We start from the raw sequence: 27,428 nt of genomic DNA, 5'->3' as shown, positions 1-27,428 counted from the left end.
ATGAGGATCCCCTGTAGGCATAGGCCTGCGGCAGGCCGAGCACGGCTTGAAACCCGGGGAGCCGGGCATACGCTCTGGTCCCGGGTGCGGGTGGGGCTAACCCCCTAACCATCTACACTAAACTGATTTTAAACTATGAAAAACAAGAAAACTTAAACTAAGATAGAAACTATGTACAATTTTTTACAGAGAAACTATGATGAAGTTAGGGAAACGGAGGACAGGCAAGCTGCACTCCGCTGTTCCAACGACCGACACGGGCGGTAAGAAGGAACTGAGGGTCGGGTGGGTCGGCTGAGGTATATATGCGGTGCCGTTATGGCGCCACTCCAGGGGGCGCTCAGCCGACCCACTGGGGTTGCTAGGGTAAAAGTCTTCCGACGAAAGTGCACGCAGAGCGCACACACCTAACTGGAATGGATATGAGCAATCATTCGAAGAAGAACGAGGCATAATCTTGGTGGCACATCTGAGACCAGGAAGGACCATTAGAATATTAATATTAGGAAAAAGAAGGCTTAATTAATAGATCATTATATGAAAAGATTCTTGTTTGAGGCAGAAGCTGGCTTCCTAGCAGGCTATAATTCCCAAGCTGCACAATATACCCAAGACTGATAGTAGGGGTAAGGGGCCAGAAGGGCCAATACCATGCTTTCTTTGGAACCCCTAGATGTAGGGAAATAATAAAGTGCTCTAGAGTCCCTGTCAAAGCTATACCGATCAAATTACTGGGACCTTGACAAGTGGCTGATGTGATAGCCTCTGGGCATAACAGGGGGAGGTGAGGAGGAGGAGTATTCCTCCTCTAGAGGTAGAGCTACCTTAACTGGGGTCCCAAGCAAAACCACAGCATCCACTCTGGCTGGCACTGAAGAAGAACTTGATACCATAATGGTACAAATGGTTGGTAGCATGAATGGTGTTCTCACCACAGAGGAGAGCAGTGGCGATTCAGCGTGAGCTGACACTGAGGTCACCCAGTACTGTGGAAGCTTTTGCTACTGGGAAAGATGGTACAGAGGGCAAACAGATGAAAGCCATCAGTACCAGAGTCCCGGATACTGATGATGTCAGTTCCAGGAGCTTCAGTGCCAAGGATTCTGCCAGGTGAGACATGCACAAAAGGCATGTACCAAAAGCACAGTGACTGGTACCCAAGGGGATGCCAACAGGACTCATCTTCAGCCTTGAGCTGTTCTTTAAAAAGGCAGCATGAGGAGACCTCTGCTTTTTTCTTATGAGGACTGGGTGAGAGTGACCTAGTTTTATGCTCCTTCCTCCCTTAAACACAGCCTTTTTACCAGTCTGAGGACACCACCTTAGACACAAGTCCTAGAGCACGGAGGCTGAGCTCACAGGAGCACTTTGAGAAGAGGCTTGTTCTGGTCGGTCATGCTCACTCTCATAGATCTGTTGTAAGGGCAGAACCTAGTACTAGCAAAGTCTCACAGCCAGCCAGGAGGGGATTCTTTTAAAAAGGGAGGGGGGGGGAATTAGTAACATGTTTGTTTTAGTTAATTTCTAGTTAATTTTTCTTTACAGTTCTGCACTGGTACAATGTGGCAACATCTGAGCTAAAAACACTCCAGAAAAATGTTGAATTCCAGATTTTAAAAAGTGAATACAAGTTAATAAAAGCTAGTATAGTAATTTTCAGTTTTGCATTAAAAAGATTATCCCAATAAGATTGGAGCCTAAAATACCAGAGCACGTCCCTTTTTATGACCAATTACAAGGGCTGCAAAACAAAGACAGATAGAGGTTCCTTAGAAACAAATTATGAACTGCATGAATCACTTGGAGTAAAATTCACAACCTTAAGTCACTTGGGAATCATTTAATAAAATAGAATTTAAGGGCCTAAGTCCTTTATGCCTTGAAAAATTTACAATTTTATATTTAGTAACCAAACAAATGCACAAGATAGGACTGAATGGTAGAGCAACTCACCTGATTTCTTTCAATCCTTCTTTCTGGATAACTTGAAGAATCTCTTTATGGCTCATAGGAGTATTGGGGTATTTCTCCAGGACCTGTCATGCATAAACAGATGAAGAGGGCAAAATGACTTATCTTCAAATTTTTCAAAAAACAAAATCTCTTATCCTAAATAAATCCACACTTAACCGTTTTCATGTCTCCAGGGAGCACTAGGAGACAGGAATCTCTTTCCTACACCTTTCACCTGAGAATATAATTGAAAGCCATGGTGATAAATACATAAATACTGTATCATATCTTCAAATTTCTTTTGACCATTTAAAACTGAACGTAATTGGGATTTTTAGTTCTCACTTAAGTGGATGGACAAATCTGATTGGTCTATATAGGCTACACCATCAGAAAAAAAAACTTACAAGTGCAAAATAGTGCTGTATCCCGAAAAACAGCAGGATGCCTGTTTTAGCACGTACATAAAAGTGAAGGGGGGGGGAATATCACAGAGCTAGATGAACATCTTCTATTGGACACTCAGACTGCTGTGACGGAACTGACCACTGGATCCTGTGCTCTTTAAGCCTAGATTATACTTAGTCCTGCCATGAGTGCAAGGGACTGGACTAGATGACCTCTCAAGGTCCCTTCCAATCACAGAATCATAGAATATCAGGGTTGGAAGGGACCTCAGGAGGTCATCTAGTCCAACCCCCTGCTCAAAGCAGGACCAATCCCCAACTAAATCATCCCAGCCAGGGCTTTGTCAAGCCTGACCTTAAAAACCTCTAAGGAAGGAGATTCCACCACCTCCCTAGGGAACCCATTCCAGTGCTTCACCACCCTCCTAGTGAAAAAGTTTTTCCTAATATCCAACCTAAACCTCCCCCACTGCAACTTGAGACCATTGCTCCTTGTTCTGTCATCTACTACCACTGAGAACAGTCTAGATCCATCCTCTTTGGAACTCCCTTTCAGGTAGTTGAAAGCAGCTATCAAATCCCCCCTCACTCTTCTCTTCTGTAGACTAAACAATCCCAGTTCCCTCAGCCTCTCCTCGTAGGTCATGTGCTCCAGCCCCCTAATCATTTTTGTTGCCCTCCGCTGGACTCTTTCCAGTTTTCCCACATCCTTCTTGTAGTGTGGGGCCCAAAACTGGACACAGTACTCCAGATGAGGCCTCACCAATGTCGAATAGAGGGGAATGATCACGTCCCTCGATCTGCAGTGATTCTATCTGAACAGAGTCCAGACACGATCCCTGTCTTGGAGACTTTAGGCACACTCTTAGGGTGCATATCCTCTAGCACCTCCGCCTGAGAGGTAAGACCTCACAGTCCAACCGCCTTATCCCTAGAACCCTTAGGGCCTGCCACCATAGCTTAAGACAGTGGTCCCCAAACTCTAGGGCGTGCACCACTAGTGGGCAGGGAAGAACTTTCAGGGAGGTGCACCAGGGCCTGGGCCAGCCCCCATGGGGAGACGGGGAGGGAGAGTCACCCAGCCCCACTCTGCCCCCAGCTCCACTCCAGCCCTGCAATCAGCCACAGGTCCAGCTGTGGCCACAGCCCCTAGGCCCACAGCCTCGGCCCCAGCTGCAGGGCCAGCATCGCTCCTGGCCCCAGCTCCTGACCATGGCTCCTGGGGAAACACGGACCAGGTAAGGGGGATATGGACAAAAAAGTTTGGGGACTTAAGCACACCTTCTCCCAGAACTCCACCCTAAGGTGCGAGCTTTCTGATTTACAGTTTACCTCTTCAAGGGGTACTGTTGTAAAACCAGACCGCAAACAAGACGTAAATTTGGTAAAGCAATTTACCAAAGGTCATGGAGTATCCACCATCACTTAAAATTTTTAAATCAAGATTGGATGTTTTTCTAAAAGATCTACTCTAATGATTATTGAGGAAGTTGACAGGTTTTCATTAAGCTGGTTTTGCATAATCACTCAATTCCCGTTTCAATGCTTTTTGGTGAGTTTTAATTCTTTTCCTTTTATGTTTCAATCAATACATTTCTAACCTTTAACCTCTAACATGAATTTCCTAGCATGTTTGCCATGGTATTAAGCAAGCTGATGCCTATGCATTAGAAATTTCATTTATAACTGTTTAATGTTGAATTGTGACAGGGTCATATTAACACCTTGGACTCTTTGGGCCCACATTGTCCATCAACATTAAAACAGCAGCACATGATAGGTGTAACACAAAACACTTTGCGCAGGGTTCTAAAACATCACTCTCCTTCTTTAGTAGCACAAGAAATACACAGATCTATACAAAAATAATCATCCCTACACACACACTCCTTGTTTCACTTTCCTCAACACTCTGGAGTATACTTTGGGCAGGGGTCCAGGTCCTCTGCGGGTGTCCAAGACTCTTCTGCAGCTCATGGCTTGACTTCTGAACCAGGTAGCTTTTCTTCCCCTCTAGCTCAGCTTGCGTTTTCTGACCTTGGTAGGTCACACAGTTAAACTGTGTATTTATACCTTCCTACTGTATTTTCCACTCCATGCATCTGATGAAGTGGATTTTAGCCCACAAAAGCTTATGCCCAAATAAATGTGTTAGTCTCTAAAGTGCCATAAGGACTCCTCGTTGTTTTTGCTGATACAGACTAACAGGGCTACCCGTCTGGACAGCTGAACTGAGCCCTCTCTGATATGAAAGCATACCCCCAACTTCTTTTCCTGCCCAAAGCTTCTTGTGTCTGAGTCCCTCAAGTTTATATGTGGCAACACCAACACCTGGTTCCTTTGTTCTGCTGCTAGAGATTTTCCATTGCTCTAAATGCCAGTCACCTGTTGAGGGGTAGAAGAATACTGGTTCTCTGAGGCTTGGGCTAACCCGATTGTCCCTAGGTGTTTCCATCTGAATAGCCAACCATTTAGATTTAATGACAGTATTGTCCCTAGTCTAGCAGAGATGTGATCAGCTCTGTCAGCCTATGACAGAATCCACATACCATAGTTATTCAGTAATACTATGAAAATTGCTATAACAGCTTCATAATACCAACCAGAATTCATAAGATGTACAGATTACCCAAATCATCACAGGGAGGTTGGGAAAAGGAGAAGGGTAAAAAAAGAAAAAAAATCTACAGTTCAGAAGATACTACAAATATTCTTCCTTCCCCCAGAATGGTAAGTGTTCTATACTGATGCACATTTCTAGATGGAATAAGATTGTGTCCCATCTCATCAGAAGTAGATCGAGATCCAACAAGCCACATATTCAATTACTTCAATTCTTCTACAGAATGAAGTCTCATATCCTGAAAAAGCTCCAACTGGTACAAAATGCAGCAGCCATTTTGCTTAGTAACACAGGTCAGTGTTAACATCTTCCCAGTCAAGTCTCTCTTTGAAACCATGACATTATTCCAGTGGAATACAACTAACTGCCTACCAAAAGAGAGAGGCCCATGAGCACTGGAAACAACTTTAAAAGGAGCAGGACATCAACTGTGAAATTCGCTACTAGAAGAATTAAGAATAACTACTAAACTCATCCAATTCAGAACTAAATGCAAACCTTGTCTCTTCAACTTGGCTTTCCCACAATAATCTCTTTGACTAACTTTATAGGGTCTTTTGTGTGTGAAATAGTTTTTCCTACTGAGTGGGAAGGAAGAAATACATGGATATTTGTGTTTTTAAATGTGTGCAAGATGCTCAGAGAATACAATGACAGAATCAATTAAGAGTACCTAGACAGCACTGAGTCAAATGGATGTTCAAGTCCTTCACTGCCTCCAGAAAATGAGTATTTTCCAAGTATTGCCAACGTGAAGTATTCTAAAATGTGTGTGAGAGAGAGAGAGAGAGAGAGAATGTTCCTGCTTCAAAAACAATCCTTATTAAGAGTCCTGGTTCAAGACTGAGACTTAATTGCATTATCAAAGCACCTAGATGAATGAATAAATGAATGGACAGTGATGGCACAACCCTTGGTAAGTTATTCCAATGAAAACTAAAAAATTAGGGTTAAACCAATTAATTTAATAGGTAGGTTTAAAACAAACACAAGAAAGTATTTTTTCATGCAACACACTGTCAACCTGTGAAACTCCTTGCCAGAGGATGCTGTGAAGGCCACGACTATAATGAGGTTCAAAAAAGAACAAGATAAATTCATGGAGAATAGGTCCATCTATGGCTATTAGCCAAGATGAGCAGGGATGGTGTCCCTAGCCTCTGTTTGCCAGAAGCTGGGAATGGGCGACAGGGGATGGATCACTTGATGATAACCTGTTCTGTTCATTCCTTCAGGGCACCTGGCATTGGCCACTGTCAGAGGACAGGATACTGGGCTAGACGGACCTTTGGTCTGACCCAGTATGGCTGTTCTTATGTAATAAACCTTAGTTAATAACAACTGGCTGTAAGTGTGTATTTGGGTAAGATCTGAGATATTCGTTAACTTGGTGTGGGTAAAGTGTCCAATTATTTGGGATTGGTAGAATTTTGTATATGAACAAGATTTTCTGTAATCCTCATCATATTTGACTTCGCTGTCTGGGTGGGAGCTCAAGTCTCGGTTGTTTTAAGGGAACTGTGTTTTTGGTTTCTGGGTAACCAGTAAGGTGTTGTGGAAGCGGTTTCATTGCTAGTTTGAAGGATTTTCTATCCCATTCTGTGGGGTTTGCCTAACTGAGCAGTCACAGCAATCTCAGCATGGCCCCCTTGAGACTCCAGTCACAACAGGATACTGGGCTAGATAGACTATTGGTCTGAGCCAGTAGGGCCATTCTTATGCTTAAAGCACAAGAAGCAAGGATCCAAACCATGAAGAGCTTTATGCAATATAAATCAAAAGATGACAAAGGGGAAAATAAGTTAGTGTTCTGCTGTTTCTTGTGCAATGTGCAGCGGCAGTCGAAAAAGCTAACAGAATGTTGGGAATGCCTTGACAGAAATCCATGGTATAGCCACATCTTGAATACTATGTGCAGATGAGGTCACCCCATCTCAAAAAGAGATATACTGGAATTGGAAAAGGTTCAGAAAGGGGCAACAAAAATATTAGGTATGGAATCGCTTCCGTATGAGGAGAGATTAATAAGATTGGGACTTTTCAGCTTAGAAAAGAGACTACGAAAGGGGAATATGATAGAAGTCTATAAAATCATGACTGGTGTGGAGAAAGTAAATAAGGAAGTGTTCTTTATTTCCCCTCATAACACACGAACTAGAGATCACCAAATGAAATTAATAGGCAGTGGGTTTGAAACAAAACAAAAGGAAGTATTTCTTCACACAACGCGCAGTCAACCTGTGGAACTCTTTGCCAGAGGATGTCGTGAAGGCCAAGATTATAACAGGGTTCAAAAAAGAACTAGATAAATTCATGGAGGATAGGTCCATCAATGGCTATTAGCCAGGATGGGCAGGGATGGTGTCCCTAACCTCCGTTTGCCAGAAGCTGGGAATGGGTGACAGGGGATGGATCACTTGATGATTCCCTGTTTTGTTCATTCCCTCTGGGCACCTGGCATTGGCCACTGTCGAAAGACAGGATACTGGGCTAGATGGACCTTTGGTCTGACCCAGTATGGCCGTTCTTATGTTATGTTCTGATGTTTGTCTAAGACAAAAATAATTCTGCTTCACATCAGAAATTCATCTCTCATCTTCCCCACTTTGGTTCACTTTCTTGATATTTGTGATATAGTCTCATTCCAACAGTCCTTTAGTCCATGCATAGAATTTTCCAGGAAATATAGGAAGTGGTTAAGATTCTGAGTAAGACAATTTTTCTCCCAAACATTAAACACTTTCATCCCTTCAGTTCCTGATGAGAAAACTCCGACTTGTGCCATATGCAATTCCAAGGAAACATCGACCAAAGAGGAGAAAAACAAGTTTTGATATTCCTCATACTATTAAGATAAATGTACAGAATATAGGTTGTTTTTCTAAACCTTTTCAGGTCTTAGCACATAGCATAGTGCTGGGGCTAAAACAGTAATGCAATCCTTGGATGTATAAATACAAGAACATCAAATAGTACAGAGCACTGGCATAATCACTGCTGGAACACTGTATTCAATACTAGTGTCCACACTTTAAAAAGAACATTGAAAAATTGGATAGGGTTCAGAGATGAATCACAAGAATGATTTGAAGCCTGGAAAACATGCTATTGTACAGTGAGACATTTGAGCCCAGTCTATTTAGCTCATCAATCAAAAGTTTAAGAGGTGACTGGATCATAGTATATAAGTACCTATGACGGCAGAAAATAGCATGCACCTTCATCTAGCAGACAGATATCAGACAATCCAATGCCTGGAAACTGAAGCTAGATACATTCTAACCGAAAATAAAAGATGCAAATTTGTAACAATAAGGGTAATTAACCATTGAAACAATTTACCAAGGGATGTAGTGGCTTCATCGCTTTCAGTCTTCAAAATCAAGATTAGAAAATATGCTTTAATTCAACCACAGGTTACAGGTCTTCATGGAAGAGTTACTGGATGAAATTCTATGGCCTGTGTTATATAGGAACTCAGATGCATGCACACACGCACACATACACGGCATTACTGCAGTACAAAAGATAACAATGTATGACTGTCGGACCTGTACACTAAGCAGTAAGGAAGACAACTAAAGAGAAATGTGAAGTAGCAGAAGAACTGTTTGCAGCTTTCATGTGTTATTTGCACCAGTTTTTACCGTAGATGATGAATGGTGAAATGGCCTGTTAACACCCTTCCAATCAGAGGGTGAAAGAAAAAAAACGGGGGGGGGGGGGTTAAAGTGGGTTATAAATTGTTGTAAAAAGCCATAAATACGGTGTGACACGGGTTGGTGTGGTAATATCTTTTATTAGACCAACTTCTGTTGCGGGGGCGGGGGTGTGTGTCTTGTCTACACTTACCGGAGGATCAATGCATCAGCGGTCGATTTAGTGGGTCTAGTGAGGACCCACTAAGTCAACCGCAGATCGCTCGCCCGTCGACACTTGTACTCTACCTGAATGAGAAGCACAAGGGGAGTCGACAGGAGAGCGTCTCCCATCGACATAGCGTAGTGTGGACCCTGCGGTAAGTAGATCTAAGTAAGTCAACTTCAGCTACGTTATTCACGTACCTGAATTTGCGTAACTTAGATCCAGCTCTGCCTGTAGTGCAGACAAGGCCAGAGAGAGATAATCTTTTGACCTTCACAGAGCTCTTCCTGACCTGAAGAAGCTCAAAAGCGTCCCTTGTTCTCTCACCAACAAAAGTTGGTCCTACAAAAGATATTACCTTACCCGTCTTGTCTCCCTAATATGCTGGGACCACACACCTACAACCTCACTGCATACTATTATAAATAGTGACACCAGATAGCTCTAGACATAAAAGTACAGTGGTCACTACGATTCAGGATAAGGCTACTTTGGATATCACATATATCTCCCTCCATCTCCAAAGCATAATTAATTATCCACAGTGACTAGCAAAAACTGAGCACAATTACAAAACAAGTGAAAGCTTCTAAAATTCCCATTACTGTAGGTGTTAGAACTTGCTGCATATACTGCACATTCTACACCCATTTTAGTGAAATGGGGCCATTTTCTCTCTCGTTGAAGGGAAAAAAGGCAGACAATATTTGCTATTTTCACTTAAAGACAATAGCTGCTGTGTCTCAGATTTACTCTGCGAGGAACAACTTCCTTCTCAGCCGGAAATTTATAGGGAAGAGGAAAAGGCTTATTATGAAGTTCTGCTACACAGGACTCTTCTGCTGGGGTATCAATGTGACCTGAGATAACAATTGAGTTTTTCACTGCCACCACCAATACAAACATGATAGCATGCAAGGAAGCACCAGCAAATGAGACCAGAAAGAAACAGGGAAAACAAGAGGAAATAAAGTACTACAACAGTAGAGAAGAGGGATAAGTCATCATTTACTGAACTTTAAACACATGCCAACATGACAGACATTAGTATGCGTTTAAATCCCATGTGGGGAGAGGATAGCTTCACCTAGATCTTAAGTTCATAGCTACCTTTAAGGAATACACTGTCCTCCTGCCACAGAAACCAGCTAAAGCACATCTGAATGTGAATCGTGAGCGACACCTTGTGGCCACAATTTATAGCCACATAGACAACACAATATACACAGTGCAGAATACTATATTGGCTGATAGGATGGAATCAGCTAGACTGGACGTGGTCCTTTCTATTTCTAAGACTATATTTCCTAAAGCAGGAGTAAAAGCTCTGCCTACTCAATACCAACCTGAAACATAACAAACAATACACGATGCAGAACTTTTATTAAAGGATCAACCCTCTTGTTTGTGTTTTTTGATCAATGGTGAAATAGTTAACACTGATATTTAAAACTAGTACATTTTTAAAATTAACAGCCTATCACGATGAATGGAAGCAGTTCACACCTCTCAGAGAGCTCCTGCTTGCCAGCTCAAAAAAATAGCCTTGGATCCGCAATCCTGTCTAGTCTCTTCGGCAAAGGCAGCTTTATCCAAAAGGCTTTTCTTCTTATGCCTATCAGTGCTGTCGCAGTTTTAAAACTAAGCTGACCTTGTTTACCTCAGTGCACTGTTTAGAACGCTCACACCAAATGAACAGCACTCACTCATCCACCTGCAAACTGTACCAGCTTTGGAAAGGGAGTTCTAGATCAAAACTGGCATTTCTTAGCCACCTGCCTGTAGCGATGTTCTGGCAATAAGACTGATACCAGCACTGGTCAGGGACATCATCAGACCAAGCAATTTCTCTCCTGCTCCCAATGATGGTTTAAAGAGAATTTTATTACTTGAATAAAGTGTTTAATCATTTGAGGAGCTTCTACTGGTGGTTTAACCAGATACTGACTCTAAATGGAAGCAAGTATACAACCCTCTACAGGATTCCCACCACATTGTTGGTATTGCAGGTTTTTCCATCTTTTAGTGTTACAGAGAAGCCAACCAGAGGATCAGAAATAACAGCTTTAATCACCTTAAGAGAATTTTCAGTTTATACAGTACATGCCAATGGGTGTTTGTCAGCTTCCAGAAGATGCGCTGAGCAAAGCACTCACATATCTTGGTGGTAAAACATTTCATGTATCTGTACTTGTTATGAACAGGCAAATTATCTTATCCAAGACAAAGTTGTCTGTGAGGAGATTGGGAGACCTTTCATTATGTCCACTATAGCCAGGAACAGCTGAGTGGACCTCTGAAACAGTTTGGCCGTCTATGTAGAATGCTAGTGCTCATCTAATGTCCTATGTGTGTTGTCCTTCATTCCTATTTGCATGAGGTTTTGGGGAAAATGCAGGTAAGTAAGTAGCTTGATTGCTATGAAAATCTGAAACTACTTTAGGGAGGAAACTCAGATGAGGTTGTAAGTATACCTTATCTTTAAAGAATGTACATCGTGGCTCGAATATCAGGGAACGCAGTTCAGAGACTCTTCTGGCAGAAGTGGTGGCAATTAGGAAAACCACTTTCCAAGAGAGGTATAGTAAGGAGCACATTGCTAACGGCTCAAATGGTGGTCCCATACATTTAGACAAGACCAGGTTCAAGCCACAAGGGGGAAAAGGGGCTCTCTTAATTGAGGATACAACCTTTCCAGGCCTTTAAGGAATCTGACTGTCATGTAATTTGAAAAAAACAGAATGGCTATCCATGCAAGGAGGGAAAGCAAATACTGCTGCCAGATGAACCTTGATACAGGCAATTGCTAAACCTTGCTGTTTCAAGTGCAAAAAAAAAAGGTGAGTATATGTTGGATGGATGAATACATCAGTGAGACTCCAGTTTGGCAAGCCCAAATCAAGAACCACTTCCATTTTGATAGGTAGGCAGCCCTGGTGGAGGGCTTTCTACTAATTGGTAACACCTAGCAAAACTTGCTCTGAGCAAACCTTTTCTCTGGGATTTAGCCATGGAGTTTCCAGGACGTTGAATGAAGGGAATGCAGATTTGGGTGGAGCAGTCAAACATGGCCCTGAGAGATCAAATCCAGGTGCAACGGGAGTGAGACTGGAGTTGCCACAGAGTTCCAGTCGAGAGGAGAACCAGTGTTGGTGGCACCACACTGAGGCCATTAATCTTGATCCCTGCTTGATCTGTAGTAGCACTCTATGTAGGAGTGTGATTGGGGAGAAAAGCTTACCAAGTGATCCACAACACTCTGTAGCAGTGACCTGTCCTCTATTATTTCCCACTCCCCAATTTTGTGTCATCTGCCAACTTTATCAGTCATGACTATGTTTTCTTCCATGTGACTGATAAAATGTTAAACAACATAGGGCCATGGAGCTATGCGAGGAGCTTGTTCCAATCCTCCAGCAGCAGGACATGCAAACAAGGGAGGCCATACCAGTACAGAAACAGGTTACTACAGTGACCAGGAAAACTGCTACGGGTCCATGGTTAACTCATTTAGCATTGGGAAGTCAAGTGTCACTGATGTGGCAGTGGGAGTCTGGGTGGCAGACATAGTTAACATGCATGAAATAACAGCTGGTTTTAGGAGAATAGGCTTCCCAAGTTCTCCTAGGTACATCAATGGCACTCATGTGCCTACAGTTTGCCCACCATTAGAAGCCCTTGAATGTGTCACCAGCAAATACCACTACATCATTCTGCAGGCATTGGCTGACCATAAAGACAGGTTCATGATCATCAACATGGGATGTGCAAGGAAGGTGCATGCCAAATCTCATCAGCACACCAGTATCAGTTACCTGTTTGGACAAGTAGGGATCTTATTAATTCCGAACTAGAGTTATCAACATGGTGACTGTGCCTCCTGCTATTTTACACTCTACTGCCCTAGTTCATAAAATTGTACCCTGACCACAGAGCACCCGGCAGAAGGTTTAATTACACACTTAGCTGTTGCAGATGACGCTAGAATACACATTTGGCATGTTGAAGCCAAGATGGCGCTGCCTACAAAACCATTTGAATGCCAGTGTGGTACGTGTCATCCATATTGTGCGCAGGGCACAGCACGTCACAATATCTGTGAGGGTAAAGGCAAGAATTTCCACCTGGAGCAGTTTCAAGGACACCGATGGTTTGTACAGGCAATCAGAAAGTGCACCCGTCATCACTGGGGTTGAGTCCAGGCAAGCAAGGGAACTAAAAGATGCCTTGTGCACATACAGGAACTCCTCACTTAATGTTATAGTTCTGTTCCTGAAAAATGTGACTTTAAGTGAAACGATGTTAAGCTAATCCAATTTCCCCATAAGAATGAATGTAAATGGAGGGGGGGGTAGGTTTCAGGGCAGCTTCCCCTACTCTGCAAGCACCAGGGGCAGGGGGCTCAACCCTCAGCCTGCCCGCTCCACTCCTTCCCCCAAGCCTCCACCCTTAACCCGCCTCTTCTCCCCCTTTACTTTGCTCACTGCATCCTAGTTCCTCCCCCTCCCTCCCCTCCCTTCTAAACACTGCAAGCCAGCTGATTGCGGCGTTCGGGAGGCAGGGGAGGGGGGGGGAGCCTGTGTGCCGAGTCCTTGCTCCTCCCCCCTCTCTCCTGCCTCCAAAACGCCGCAAGCCAGCTGATTGCCACGGACAGGAGGTGGGGGGACGAGGGGGAAGGCACTGATCCACAGGGTCTGACGGCGGCAGGCGCTGGGGGTCGGGGGGCGAGGGGGCATAGAGAGGCTGCCAGCTGTGGAGAAAGCAGGCAGCCAAACAATGTAAGAGTGGAGCATTGCAACTTTAAACAACTATGTTCCCTAATTGATCAGCAATGTAACAACGAAACAACGTTAAGCGGGAGGACTAAGTGAGGAGTTACTGTATGCACACATGTGCACTTCTTCATTCACTTCATCTTATGATGCATGTGGAGGAATGCAATGCTGTGTTCTGTGGTAGTCAAATAGCAAATAATTTGACATTTACTATTATTTGCAATTGATTTTGTGTGTTTGTAAAAACAAGTGTGACTTTATTAAAAGCTTTGGATACAATTTCCCGACCATTCCTTTTTCCAAGAACTTACTCGCCAACATAGTGGTCAACCAAGACCAATGTGTTCACCAAAAAATGTATTAAAATAATCAGAAGTATTCTGAAAACCATTTCAAACATCACTGCTGCCTGTCTACAAATAACTATTTAAAAAGGTAAAAAAGTGCAAGCATATGCAAAACTGCGCCATTATCTGATATGCAAGCTGTACAGTCTAACTGGCAGTGGAACTGAAAGTCAGGAGTGTCTCCTTCCCCCTGGTTGAACAGGCTGTATGTGGTTGAAGGGGGTGGTGTGAACAAGGTACATTTGCTCATTCCAGTTCACTGAGCTGTTCATAGCCCATCCAAACCAAGAGTTCTCCAAGGGCTGCACTGGATGCAAAATGTGATACAGGGCAGCACGGTCTAGAGGCTAGAGTCAATATAACTGCTCTCAGGCGCAGAGCAATATGTGCTGGAGGCCAAGGTACATATAACAGCCCTCTGGTACAAAGTAATACGACCCAATGGCCGAAGTCAATGTCACAGCCCCTAGGTATGGGGCAGTGAGGCCCAATGGCCAGTATCTGGGGAAGAGAAAGGGGCCGCCACCAGGGGAGCGGCGGCCTGGGTAGGGAGGCCTGGGCCCACCCGACTCCACCATTTTAACTTTTCAATTAACAAAAAAACAAAACAAAAAAAAATTACCTACTAGAATGTTCTCTCAAGAAACCTCATTCGCCAAGTGATACATTTCAATATTACCAAATTATCAGCATTTCCAACAGCTCACACAGAAAATTAGAACAATTCTATAACTATCTAGCTATCTAGGTCACTTGAATCCATATTGAAACTGCGCTACCTCCCTGGTCCAGTGTTTGGTACCAATACCTCATTCTCAAGTCATGAAAAAAGGTCTGGAATAGGTAGTGTTATTTTGCTTGATTACTCCCTACACACTCCCTTCCAAAGCATCTGGAATGTCCTTCTTCTAGGCCTGATACATCAACCACCTTCATTTCCCAATAATCTGCTCTTTTTTAAGATCATGAAACCTTGAAGTTATTATCAGTAGGACAATGCATCCTAGGGATCTGACCTTCAGCTACCTGCATGAATACCAAGAAAGAAAAAGCAATTCCAGCACTGAGCCATCTCAATCTCATCTGTCAATAAGTTTTCATTGCTGTTCTTTAATACCCTTAGCCTTGGCTGGCTGCTCACACTACTTGGACATTTGAAGAATGATTTTTACTAACCTTCTTTTCATCATTCTTCTGCATGGCTATAATTCCTCCAGAGTCCTTGCGACCCTCTCTATCATGTTTCTACTTCCTGGGCGATATTGATGCAATTTTTAGTTATGTTGCCAATATTAATTTCTTACACAATGTTTGAGTGTGCACATCCATTTTTCACAGGATACACTTCACGCTCATAGTTCCCCAGCCCATGCCTCACAAGGCAATCTTGTTTACTGCATTCTTGCCATCTTTCTAAAAACGTTTTAGTCAGAAGTTAAAGGGAAGCTAAACGCAAAACTCAAGTTAAACTCCAATACAGAGTCTTAGCCTGGCAAATAACTAGTTGGAATAGTGCAAACATATAGACAGATGCTAGTGCTTGTTTTCTCCAGCAGTTTACAACAAGCTTATATAGTGAGCTCCTTCTGGGTATCGGACTCCTCTATAACCCTAATGACAGAATTCAAGAGCTGCAGAATAAAACTGCTCTGCAATCTGAACCAGAGATCATTAGGCTTGCATCATTCCCAGACATTACATTCTGGCATTAGACAATGAATGAACTAACACATTTAAATTCACTGGAGAACCTTTGCACATTAGCCCACTCACTTCAATCAGGGAGACTGCTGTATTACACTCACTCTCCAGACTGAACTAACCTCGTTATCTCTAGCCGGCTTCTTGCTTGCATATATATATATTGTGGTAAATTGCCGGTACTGTTATGCTGGGTCTCGCGCTCTCTCTTCTTTGGGGAAGGTTCAGGGCGCCATTGCTTGCCTCTGAAGCGGTATTTTTAATTACCCCACTAGTGTCCCTGAGGAGGGGAGTGGAGAGGGAGGGACCTGGGCCCGCCCTCTTCTCCAGGTCCCAACCCAGGGGCCCTGAGGTTAGTGGTGAACCACTTGTACTGGTGGTTCCTTCCCCTGGGTTACTTCCCTCTCCTGCCCTTCAGCTTGTGGAGGGGCTTCTTGCCGCCTTCCTTCTACACAAGCCAAGTGCCCCTTACCTAGGGTTTTTGGACTTCTCAGCCCACCGCAGCACTCTTCCAAACTTTCCTTTTGTCTCTCTTCAAAACTGTTCTCTGCTTCAACTCCTTCAAACCGCTCTCTGCTCCAACCAAACCTTCCTGCTCCAGCAACCCACACTGTCTGACCTGAAGCAGGGGTTTATATCATGTGACTCACTGCTGGTACTCTAATTGGCTTCAGGTGCTCTAGTTAATCTATAGCAAACCTTCCACCCCTTGCAGGGAATAAGGCTCCCTGCTAACACTCTCCTGCTGCCCTCTGGCCATGCTGTATCACTATATACATATACATATACACACACATACATATACACACACACACACACCTCTGCCCCTGGAAATTTCCACTACATGCATCTGATGAAGTGGGTATTCACCCAACAAAAGCTCATGCTCCAAAACGTCTGTTAGTCTATAAGGTGCCACAGGACTCTTTGCTGCTTTCCCTACAAGGAAGTTAAAGTAGGATTTGAATGCCTGATATCTGAATGCTACCATCTAATGTATGCCCCATTAAGAGGGGCACACCACAGGAAAACCGTGATGATTTTTCCATGATTTCAGGAAGAAAAAGATGGAGAGGGTATGAAGTAGCTCCTTGCATATTTTGTACAGTGTGGAAGGAGCAGGTCAGGATGACTGACAGGCTTGTCTACTGCTAGGTGACATACCATTATGGAAAAATATTTTCTCGGGTGAGTTTATTTCTTGGAAGGAGGGAAGAAAGGAGTGACAACAGTTATGACAGTGTAGTTATAAATGACCGTGCTTGAGTACACAGGTGTAACATCCATGCAGAGTGCCTACCTACTCAGGAATCCTGCAAGTGCAAACGTAAACAGGACTATATAGGCAGAGGATTTGAATGCTTTGGTAAATAACTGTTGATCCCAGGAGCTTTATCACCTTTACTCTTTTTGAGGGGTGGTTGGAACCCAATCCTGCATTCATTAGCCAGACAAAACTCCCATGGAAGTCATACATGTATTATACGAGTGATCTCTTATTGCATATATGATCAGAGTATTCTTTTGGCCACGTTCCGTTACGCCATGGCAACTCCTAATACCACTGGGGATCACGCAGCAATGCAGTGTTCAAGCCTGGAGGTTTGTTAGAATACATATTGAGGAGTCTCCTGGCAAGAGTTGGATTAAAGATTTGTTTGTTTACAGTAATCTAGTTTACCTGCTCTCTATGTATTTCCTTAAGACTTGTTTTCTTTACCAATATCAGGAGGGAGAAAGAACTTTGACCTGTTAATGTATTTTCAATGAGCCTTCTGAGTCTGGCATTGGTGTCAATGCAGGGTTGCTATTTATTAGTCTCCCATGTAAATGAGAGGTTAAATTTACCAGTTCCAACTGAAGCTTCTTCAGCTGTTTGTCATATCTTGCCACATGCAGGAAACCCTGGAATTTGCTTTATTTATGTCTAAACAAACCAAGAGAGTGTCATGGAATCCATGCCAGCTGACAGATGTTGAGCCTCACAGAGCACTGAAGAAAACATCTGTCATGTACTTCTGTTTGTTTCACCACCTTGTGCATTACTAGCCCTGTATTTTAACATTTTGTTTCAGTGCAGTTTGTTCTAGAAAGCAAACAGGGGATTTAGTTGTCCAGTGAGACAGGCCACTAAATCCTAGTCCTTCCTCTCTGCAGTCAAAATTCCATCTTCAACAACTAAAAGACTAGGTAATGGTGCTGGGTGTCATTTCCAGGTGCTCATTATGTCCCTTTGAGGAGAGAGGGAACAGTAAATTGTCTCTGCACCACAAACAGTGAAAGAATGAGAAATAGGCAGTGATAACACCATGTCTCCTGTGAAATTCCTCTTCACTCATTCCCTCGGCAAGACAGTTAGAGTCGGCATATTAAATACTGTAATTTTGTTCTGGCAATAATTAGAGAGGTGAGGGGGAAAGGAGGAGGGAGAACAGCTCTGAGAGGACTTGACCCAATTTCAAGTATCTTTTCTACTCATGCAATTATCCAAGTGCTATTCAAGGTTTTAATCAGAAATCAGGTCAAGAAGGAAGGGGCAGCACTGATGTAATTAGAGAGGCAGAGAGCCATAAAAGATCTCTACACATGTTGCTGTTTTCCCCAGTGTTTTAACTTCTAAAATTTACACCGTCTCAAAGTATGCTTCTGGCTGGCTGTTCTAGTTGAGGGAGATAAAAACAGTTCTGAGGGATATCACCCCTATTTTGGCTCAAAAATGTAGCTGATCAATGAAGATGCTGCAGCTTCTCTCAGCTCGAAAAGAAGGGGCTTCCAAAAAAGGCAGCAAGCCATGTTAAAGCAGCACTGCCAATGAGGTCCACATTTTCTTTTTTAAACTATGGCAGATCAGTCTTAGGTATAAGGAAACAGGTACTAAACTGCGACAGGAAACTAGCTCTCAAGATCTGTGTCATTGGGAGCAGCTGAAACAATCAAAACAAACTGAAAACAAACACTGCTTTGGAACATCTGCATTTCTGTTGCAGAAAAATGCCCCCCCCCCTCTCCCCGGAAGAAGTGCACTGCCCCTTTCCCCATTCCCTAGCCTCCACAGCATCAGAAGTGTGTTAAGCACTTGCCACAGACAGCTTTAGGCCAAAAAGGCATCCTACAGATCCAGAATACAGACCACTGGATGCAGGCATCAGAAAGGCTGCAGTTTGCAACAGGAAGAAGTGTACTAAAGGAGAGACTTCAAAGAGTCTGGAGGCCCGGGGGACCATCAAGGGAGGGGTTCCAAGCATAGGAGTCTCACCTGGAATACACAGAGGCAAGGATAAAAGAAGAGTAGGAAGGGAAAGTTCGTTCTGAAGCTCGGACAAAGCCAGTAGGGAAAGGAGTACAGGAGACACAACTCTGCTCCGTCTTGGCAACACACGGCAATAGTATTAATACTTCACACTGAAACACGAACAGTGAGAGGAACAACAGAAAAGCCTTCAATAGAGCTTTTCACATTCAAACAAATGCACTGAATCTAAAACAGGGGTTCTCAAAGTTCATTGCACTGCAACCCCTTTCTGACAACAAAAATTACTATACGACCCCAGAGGCCAAAGCCTGAGCCCTGCCTCCCGGGCAGTGTGGCCAAAGCCAAAAGCCTGAGTCCCATCATCCAGGGCTAAAGCCCTTGGGCTTCGGCTTTGGCCCCAAGCAGTGGGGCTCAGGCTTTGGGGGTGGGGCTTGAGCTTCGGCCCTGGGCCCCAGCAAGTCTAACACCAGCCCTGGTGACACCATTACAATGGGGTCCTGACCCCCAGTTTGAGAACCACTGATCTAAAATATTGTGAACTCCCCAGCACAAGGACAGGACTGCCTAATCTAGACAAGGACAGCAAGGATTTATAAAAGGAAAAGATGGATGAGAAGGTCAGGTGTTAGAACTAGGGCTGTCGATTAATTGCAGTTAACTCACACAATTAACTCAAATTAATCATGATTAAAAAAAATTTTCGCGATTCATCGCACTGTTAAACAATAGAATACCAATTGAAATGTGTTAAATATTTTTGGATTTTTTTTCTACGTTTTCAAATATATCAATGTCAATTAGAACCCAGAATAGAAAGAGTACAGTGCTCACTTTATATTATTTTTTATTACAAATATTTGCACTGTAAAAATGATAAACAAAATAAACAGTATCAGAGGGGTAGCCATGTTAGTCTGGATCTGTAAAAAGTGACAGAGAGTCCTGTGGCACCTTATAGATTAACAGACGTATTGGACCATAAGCTTTCGTGGGTGAATACCCACTTCATCAGACGCATATGGTAGAAATTTCCAGAGGCAGGTATAAATATGCAGGCAAGAATGAGTCTAGAGATAACGAGGTTAGTATAATCAGTATTTTTCAATTCGTCTCATACAAGTACCGGAGTGAAATCTCTTTATCATGAAAGTGTAGATTTACAAATGTAGATTTTTTTTTTATTTTTTTTTACACACATAACTGCACTGAAAAACAAAATAATGTAAAACTTTAGAGCCTACAAGTCCACTCAGGCCTACTTCTTGTTCAGCCAATTGCTAAAAGAAACAAGTTTGTTTACATTTATGGGAGATACTGCTGCCCATCTCCTAATTACGTCACCTGAAAGTGAGAACAGGCATTCGCATGGCACTGTTGTAGCTGGCATGACAAGATATTTACGTGCCAGATGCACTAGATTCATATGTCCCTTCATGCTTCAGCCATCATTCCAGAGGACATGCATCCATGCTGATGATGCTTGTTTAAAAAATAATGCATTAATTAAATTTGTGACTGAACTCCTTGGGGGAAGAATTGTATGTCTCCTACTCTGTTTTACCTGCAGTCTGCCGTATATTTCATGTTATAGCAGTCTCTGATGTTGACCAGCACATGTTGTTCATTTTAAGAACACTTTCACTGCAAATTTGACAAAATGCAAAGAAGGTACCAACGTGAGATTTCTAAAGATAACTACAGCACTCGTCCCAAGATTTATGCATCTGAAATGCCTTCCAAAATCTGAGAGGGATGAGGTGTGGAGCATACTTTCAGAAGTATTAAAAGAGCAACACTGTGATGTGGAAACTACAGAACCCAAACCATGAAAAAAGAAAATCAACCTTCTCTTGGTGGCATCTGAGTCAGATGATGAAAATGAACATGCGTTGGTCCACACTGCTTTGGATTGTTATCTAGCAGAACCCATCAGTATGGACGCATGTCCTCTGGAATGGTGGTTGAAGCATGAAGGGACATATGAATCTTTAACGCATCTGGCACGTAAATATCTTGCAACACTGGCTACAACAGTGCCATGTGAACGCCTGTGCTCGCTTTCAGGTGACATTTCAGGTGAATGTAAACAATCTTGTTTGTCTGAGTGATTGGCTGAACAAGAAGTAGGACTGAGTGGATTTGTAAGCTCTAAAGTTTTACATTGTTTTATTTTTTAATACATTGTTTTGGTACATAATTCTACATTTTTGAGTTCAACTTTCATGACAGATTGCACTATAGTACTTGTATTGGGTGAATTGAAAAATACTACTTGTTTTGTTTTTACAGTGCAAATATTTGTAATAAAAAATAAATACAAAAGTGAGCATTGTACCCTTTGTATTCTGTGTTGTAATTAAAATCAATATTTGAAAATGTAGAAAACATCCAAAAATATTTAAATAAATGGTATTGTTACTGTTTAATTTTTTATTCACTTGACAGCCCCAGTTTGAACCCTACAAGGTCATGGGATATGATTTGTTAGTTCCTTTTAGTTGTGTATGAACAGGTTATAGATTTTAATTGTAAGTGAACAAACATACATTTTGGGCAATTCTACACTACAGCCTAAGTCGATATAACTTATGTTGCTCAGGCATGTGAAAAAGCACGTGAAGACGCTCTCCTGCCAATACAGTTTTTGCTTCTCAACAAGGTGGAGTAATTATACCAATGGAAGAGCACTCTTCCATCTGCATAGCGCGTCTTCACCAGATAGCGGCTCAGCTGCATTGATGCAGCTGTGGTGATGCAGCACTGATGCTTGCCCTTTCAGTGACGAAAAATCTTACAGAAGTGGAGATTAGCAAAGTAAGACAAACTGGAAGAACCAAGTCTTGAGGAGGCATTTGAAAGAAGACAGGTTGAATGACAGACAGCAAAGAGATTTCTGGCATCTGAGGTGGTGCGAGAAAGCTGTTTCCGTAGACTTGGAACATATCTTATTCAGTACAATTTTATAACTTTACGTACAATGTTGCCACACATTTGCCCAGGACAATAATGATCAGCAAATTATGAGTTTTCAAATGATACCTCACAGGGCATACTTTGTACAAAACTTATCATAGTCTTTAAAATGGTGAACATAGGGGTACAGACTGTCACACATGGGTTACCTAACATTTGCTAAATATACCTCATTTTCCCAGTGTAGACAAGGCTGAGAAAGTCAGTTATCACAGTCAGTAACATTCAATGAAGATTACATTTGATGTTAAAGACCACTTTGGGGCTTTGAAGGCATCCCACATCTTGCATGTCAGAGAGGTGTCTCTACTGCAGTTGCTGTTGGTTGGGGATTAAGGAGTGTTAGCATGTCCATTCTACTCCATGCCCCATCTAAATCTGCTGCAGCAGGCCTGACCAGCTTTAATTTGTCCATCTCCAGGGTCAGTGCATTAGAAGAATGAAGTACAAAGTGGAACTAAAAGTAAAACCTAGATCAATCATTTTAGGCATATTATTAGTAACACCACAGATTATTATATCTGAAAGCTGACCAAGTTATGTTTCATCCTTTATGCTCTCCATTTTAAACTGTACTGAACTCTTTCCATTCCACTTGTATCAAAGAAGGGTGTTAAACAGAAGCTATTAAAAAAAATAGACATTTTTAAATCAGCAGGGCCAAATAACTTGCATACAAGAATGTTAGAAGAGCTAGCTGAGGAGCTCACTGCACCATTAATGATGAATTTCAATAAGTCTTTGAAAACTGGGGAAGAAGTTCCAGACAACTGGAAGAAAGCTAATGTTGTACCAATATTTTAAAAGGATAAATGGGATACCCAGATAATTATAGGCCTGTCAGTCTGACATAGATCCTGGGCAAGATAATGGAGCAGCTGATACTGAACTCAATTAATACAGAAATGTAATATAATTAATGTCAATCAAAATGGATTTATGGAAAAACTGGTCCTGTCAAACTAGCCGGATATCTTTTTCGATGAGATTACAAGTTTGGTGGATAAAGGTAATTGTACTGATGTAACAGACTTCTGTAAGGTGTTTGACTTAGTACAGCATGACATTCTGATTTAAAAAACTAGAATATAAAACTAACTTAGCCATCTTTTAATCCATTTACTGTGTGCCAACTGATAGGTCTCAAAAAGTAAATTGTAAGTGGGGAATTATCACTGAATAGGGGTGTTTCTAATAGGGTCCCACAGGGATTGGTCCTTCGTCTGACATTAGTTAACGTTTTTATTAATAACTTGGAAGAAAACAAAATCATTGATAAAGTTTGCAGATGACAAAAATTGGGAGACTAGTAAATAGTGAACAGAATAGGTCAGTGACACAAAGCAATTTGGATCACTTGGTAAACTGGGCGCTAGCAAACAATATGCATTTTTATACCATTAAATGCAAATGTATCTGTCAAACAGATAGTTAGGGGTTAATGCCTCTTTTACCTGTAAAGGGTTAAGAAGTTCACCTAGCCTAGCTGACACCTGACCAGAGGAACCAATGGGGGAACAAGATGTTCCAAAAGGAAGGAGGGAAGTTTCCTTTGTTTAAAGTCAGTTTCAGTTTTGGCTGGGGGGGGGGGGGAAATCAAGAAACCAGCCTCTTATCAGAGTAGTAAGTTTTAGAAAAGAATAAATAGGTTTATGGGGGTTTTTTTGTGACTTTGTCTTTGTGCAATTAGAGAAATAATCAAATTGGAAATTCTTTTGTGTACTAAGTTTGTCTGTGAGAGTAGCTGGTATGCTAATCTCTCCCAGAGGTTTTTCTTCTTTTACCTTTCTTTTCTTTAATTAAAAGTCTTATTTTTAAGAACCTGATTGATTTCTCCTTGTGTTAAGATCCAAGGGGATTGGATCTGGACTCACCAGGAATTGGTGGGGGAAAGGAAGCAGGATGGTTAAATTCTCCTTGTGTTAAGATCCAAGGGGTTGGATCGGTGTTCACCAGGAAACTGGTGAAGAAGTCTCTCAAGACTACTCAGGGAAGGGAGTTAGTACTTCCTAGGTGGCCGCAAAAACCAGATCTAAGCTGGTAATTCAGCTTAGGCGTTCACATGCAGGTCCTCATATCTGTACTCTAAAGTCCAGAGTGGGGGTGAAACCTATGACAGTATCTAGCTAGGAACAACGAATCTAGGTCAGACTTACAGGATGGTCTACCCCGGGAAACAGTGACTCTGAAAAAGCTTTGGAGGTCATGGTGGATAATCAGCTGAACATGAGCTCCCACTGTGATGCTGTGGTCAAAAATCTAATGCGTTCCTAGGATGCATATACAGGGGAATCACAAGTAGGAGTAACAAGGTTATTATACCTCTGAATTTGACCCTGGTTTGACTGCTGCAGGAATAGTGTGTGCAGTTCTGGTGACCAGGATTCAATAAGGATGTTGATAAATTAGAGAGGTCTCAGAGAAGAGCCATGAGAATGATTAAGGGACTAGAAAATATGCTTTATAGTGATTGAACTCCTTGAGTCTATCTATTTAGCTTAACAAGAGAAGGTTAAGGGGTGTCAATTTCTATAAAGTACCTACATGGGGAATAAATATTTGATAACAGACTTTTCAATCTAGCAGAGAAAGACAGACAGAAAGACCATCGCTGACAATTTTTAAATCAAAATTGGGTAACAAAATTGGGTATTTTTCTAAACCATCTGCTCTAGGAATTCTGTTGGGGAAGGTCTATGGCCTCAGCTACACAGTAGGTCAGACTAGATGATCACAATGGGTCCTTTCTGACTTTGAAATCTATAAAGCTAGGACAGTGAAAATAGACTCCAACTCATTGGATTATAGTTTGTTGCACTTCCTGCGTGTCCTGCACTGCACAAGACTGGAGAGATCAGGATGTAAATACTGTAACAAAATGTTTAAATGTAAATAAAACATCCCAGGAAATTGAAAAAGAATTCATTAAATGCTTCCGTTAGGTATTTGTACATGTTTGTAAGTAGTACACAATCTGCAGTTTTAGCTTTAACTAGCTTGTAGTGTCTGAACTGGTAAATGACAGGAGACTACTTTAGCTGCAGTCAGCAAGACTTTTTACTTAGAGTTATTGTTTAGGAACAAGGAAGTAAACCACATCAGAAAGTAAACAAAACTGAATTCAACAGAGTCCTGGGATCCTGGGTGTGGAGCTTCGCCTTCAAGATATTCTCTGCACTTTTCTAACCCTCCTCCCAAGCACGTGAGCCAGGCAGGGAGCTGAACTGGAGCTAAACCCTCGGTCAACAGATCACGCAGTACCCATGCCTCTGTTACGCAGAGTCTTTAGCATACAAATTACTGCATGCCAGTACCAACAGGCCAAACTACGCCGTGGATCAGTCTGACCAAACACCAAACTCAAACAAGCTCTTCTTTTGCAAAGAGCTTGCAAAGTTTCCTTTTAATAAAGTTTAAGTGTTTCCTATTTCTCCACTCCCGAGAACAGCCTAGAAAGGAGCACAAAAAGAAAGTGACATAGGTCTGAGATCCGGTTTTATAGTCTGCTATCTCAATCCATCCTGGAGAGAGCCCCTCCCCAACACTGCACACAGCACTGGAAAGCTGGGATTCCCTGTCTCTCTCACCATGAACTGAAGATATGTCTCTCTTCTACAACCTGAAGAAGAGCTCGGAATAAGCTCGAAAGCTTGTCCCCCTCACCAACAGAAGTTCGTCCAGTAAAAGATTTAAAAGTTTATTAGAGAATATTTAAAAATAAACGATACAGAGAGAGTTTGAAGCGTCAGTTATTGTTCATCGGGGGTAACATACAGATTGTAGGGGGATGTTAGTATGTTGGTATTGGGCAGCATATACCATACACAGTCTGTCATGTCCCCAATGCGGGGTGCACGGTGGGTGAGATCAAGACAGTCAGGAGGCAGTGGGGGTACTCCACTCATACAAACAGGTTACAGATAGTCATGGGCATGAATAAGCGGGCTGAATAATGGGGCTAGGACGACCCTCACATGCTGGAGTTCGGTTTGGTGGGTTCAGGGCTTAGGGGATAGAGTCCAGCGGGGGGGTCCACAAGTCTCCTCCCCCCTGCGGGTGCACAGAGTCACGCCCACTCACTCCTGGTATTGGCGGTGGCCGGTGATGTGCTCCGTGTAAATGTCTCTGGACCAGCGAATAGTGTCCAAGACCATTAGGCGTCTCATGAGCTGCGCGTAGCGACGGCCAACCCCACAGGTCCGAAGCACACGTTCATTGCAAGGGTCCCAGGCACCCAGGGCCCCAACAATCAGGGCGTCGGTGCAGACCTCGTAGCCCTTTGACCGCAGGGTGTCCGCCAAGGGGGCGTATTTTTCAAGCTTGCGGGCTCGGGCCTCGCGGAAGGCCGGGGTCCTATTTTTGAACGGGATCGTCACGTCGACGAGGATGATCTTTTTCCGATCCTCGTCCATGACGACGATGTCCGGGCGCAGCAGGCTGTCGGTGTCGGGGATGGTGCGGTTGACGGCGATCTCTCCCAGGTGCGGGGCGATGGCCTTTACCAGACGGTCCTGGACGGCGTTGTGGCGTAGCTGCCAGGCCCTGGCGTGGGGCTTGCAGCTGCACAGGACGTGGGGCAGGGTCTCCAGGGCGTACCCGCACTTCCTGCAGCGCTTGTCTCAGTTCCCGTGGTGGACGGCTCCATTGAGAGGGACACAGTTCAGTCGGGCGCGGTGTATGAACTGCCAGTCGGCGAATCGGGTGAAGCTGCCTGCGGGGAGGAAGTGGTTGCTGGAGTCCCACTTGCTGGTCACCTCGAAGGGCTTGCCCTGGTCAGGTTTTTTCCTCAGGGTGTCTACCTCCCCCACCTTGTCTCCAATATCCTGGCACCAAAACGGCTACAATGCTGCATACTACTTGTGTCCATGTAATTTTAAAAAAAAAAAAGGTTAATAAGTTTGAGTCAACCTCAAATGGAGTGACAGGAAGCAAAGAAAGCTGAGTGACCTGATGGATTATAACTTGTTTTCGTCTCCATGGCTTCACTCTATCGATAGCATAAAGTTCCTGCTGTGTAATGATTTCAGAACAGAGGTCCTCAAAGTGTGGGGCACTCTCCCCCCAGGGGAGCATGGAGGGGCCAGGCCAGCCAGCCCCTTCCCGCCCCCAGCTCTGCTCCGGCCCCACCGCCAACCACAGCGCAGCACCGCTCCTGGCCCCACACCAGCCCCCAACCTCGGCTGCAGCTCCATTTCCCTAAAAAGTAGAAATGCAAAACAAGATTAAAATCCATTCTTTTAAACTGAGATTTCCTGCCTGTTGAATTAAAGTAATTCAAATCAGATCAGTGATTAGAATCAAAGCAGTTTAAATTAATCTACCTTTTAATAACTTTATGTCCCTGCCTTCACTAGGAAAAGAAATGGTTACTCACTCTGTGCACTAAACTGTGGTTCTTAAAGATGTGTCCCCCTAGGAGTGTTCCACTCTAGGTGCGCTTGTGTCCCCTGGACCTTTGATCGGAGATTTTTCACAGCTGTATCCGTTCTGCCCATGCAGTTTCGTGCTCTGTGCTGTTATACAGGACGCAGC

General features: G+C 43.1%; 1 protein-coding gene across 9 annotated transcripts in view; it reads right to left on the bottom strand.

The window, feature by feature from the left end:
* Positions 1-27,428, bottom strand: part of ASXL2 (ASXL transcriptional regulator 2) — a 228,384-nt gene that overhangs the window by 162,557 nt on the left and 38,399 nt on the right. For all 9 annotated transcript variants that reach the window (XM_039531275.1, XM_039531276.1, XM_039531278.1 and 6 more), the window contains one exon: positions 1,954-2,036. In XM_039531275.1, the coding sequence (XP_039387209.1) occupies positions 1,954-2,036 (83 nt within the window). The remainder of the gene's footprint in view (positions 1-1,953; positions 2,037-27,428) is intronic.

This window comes from Mauremys reevesii, linkage group 3, assembly GCF_016161935.1.
Source record: "Mauremys reevesii isolate NIE-2019 linkage group 3, ASM1616193v1, whole genome shotgun sequence".
Lineage (NCBI taxonomy): Eukaryota > Metazoa > Chordata > Testudines > Geoemydidae > Mauremys > Mauremys reevesii.
This window is presented reverse-complemented; position numbering and strand designations above follow the sequence as displayed.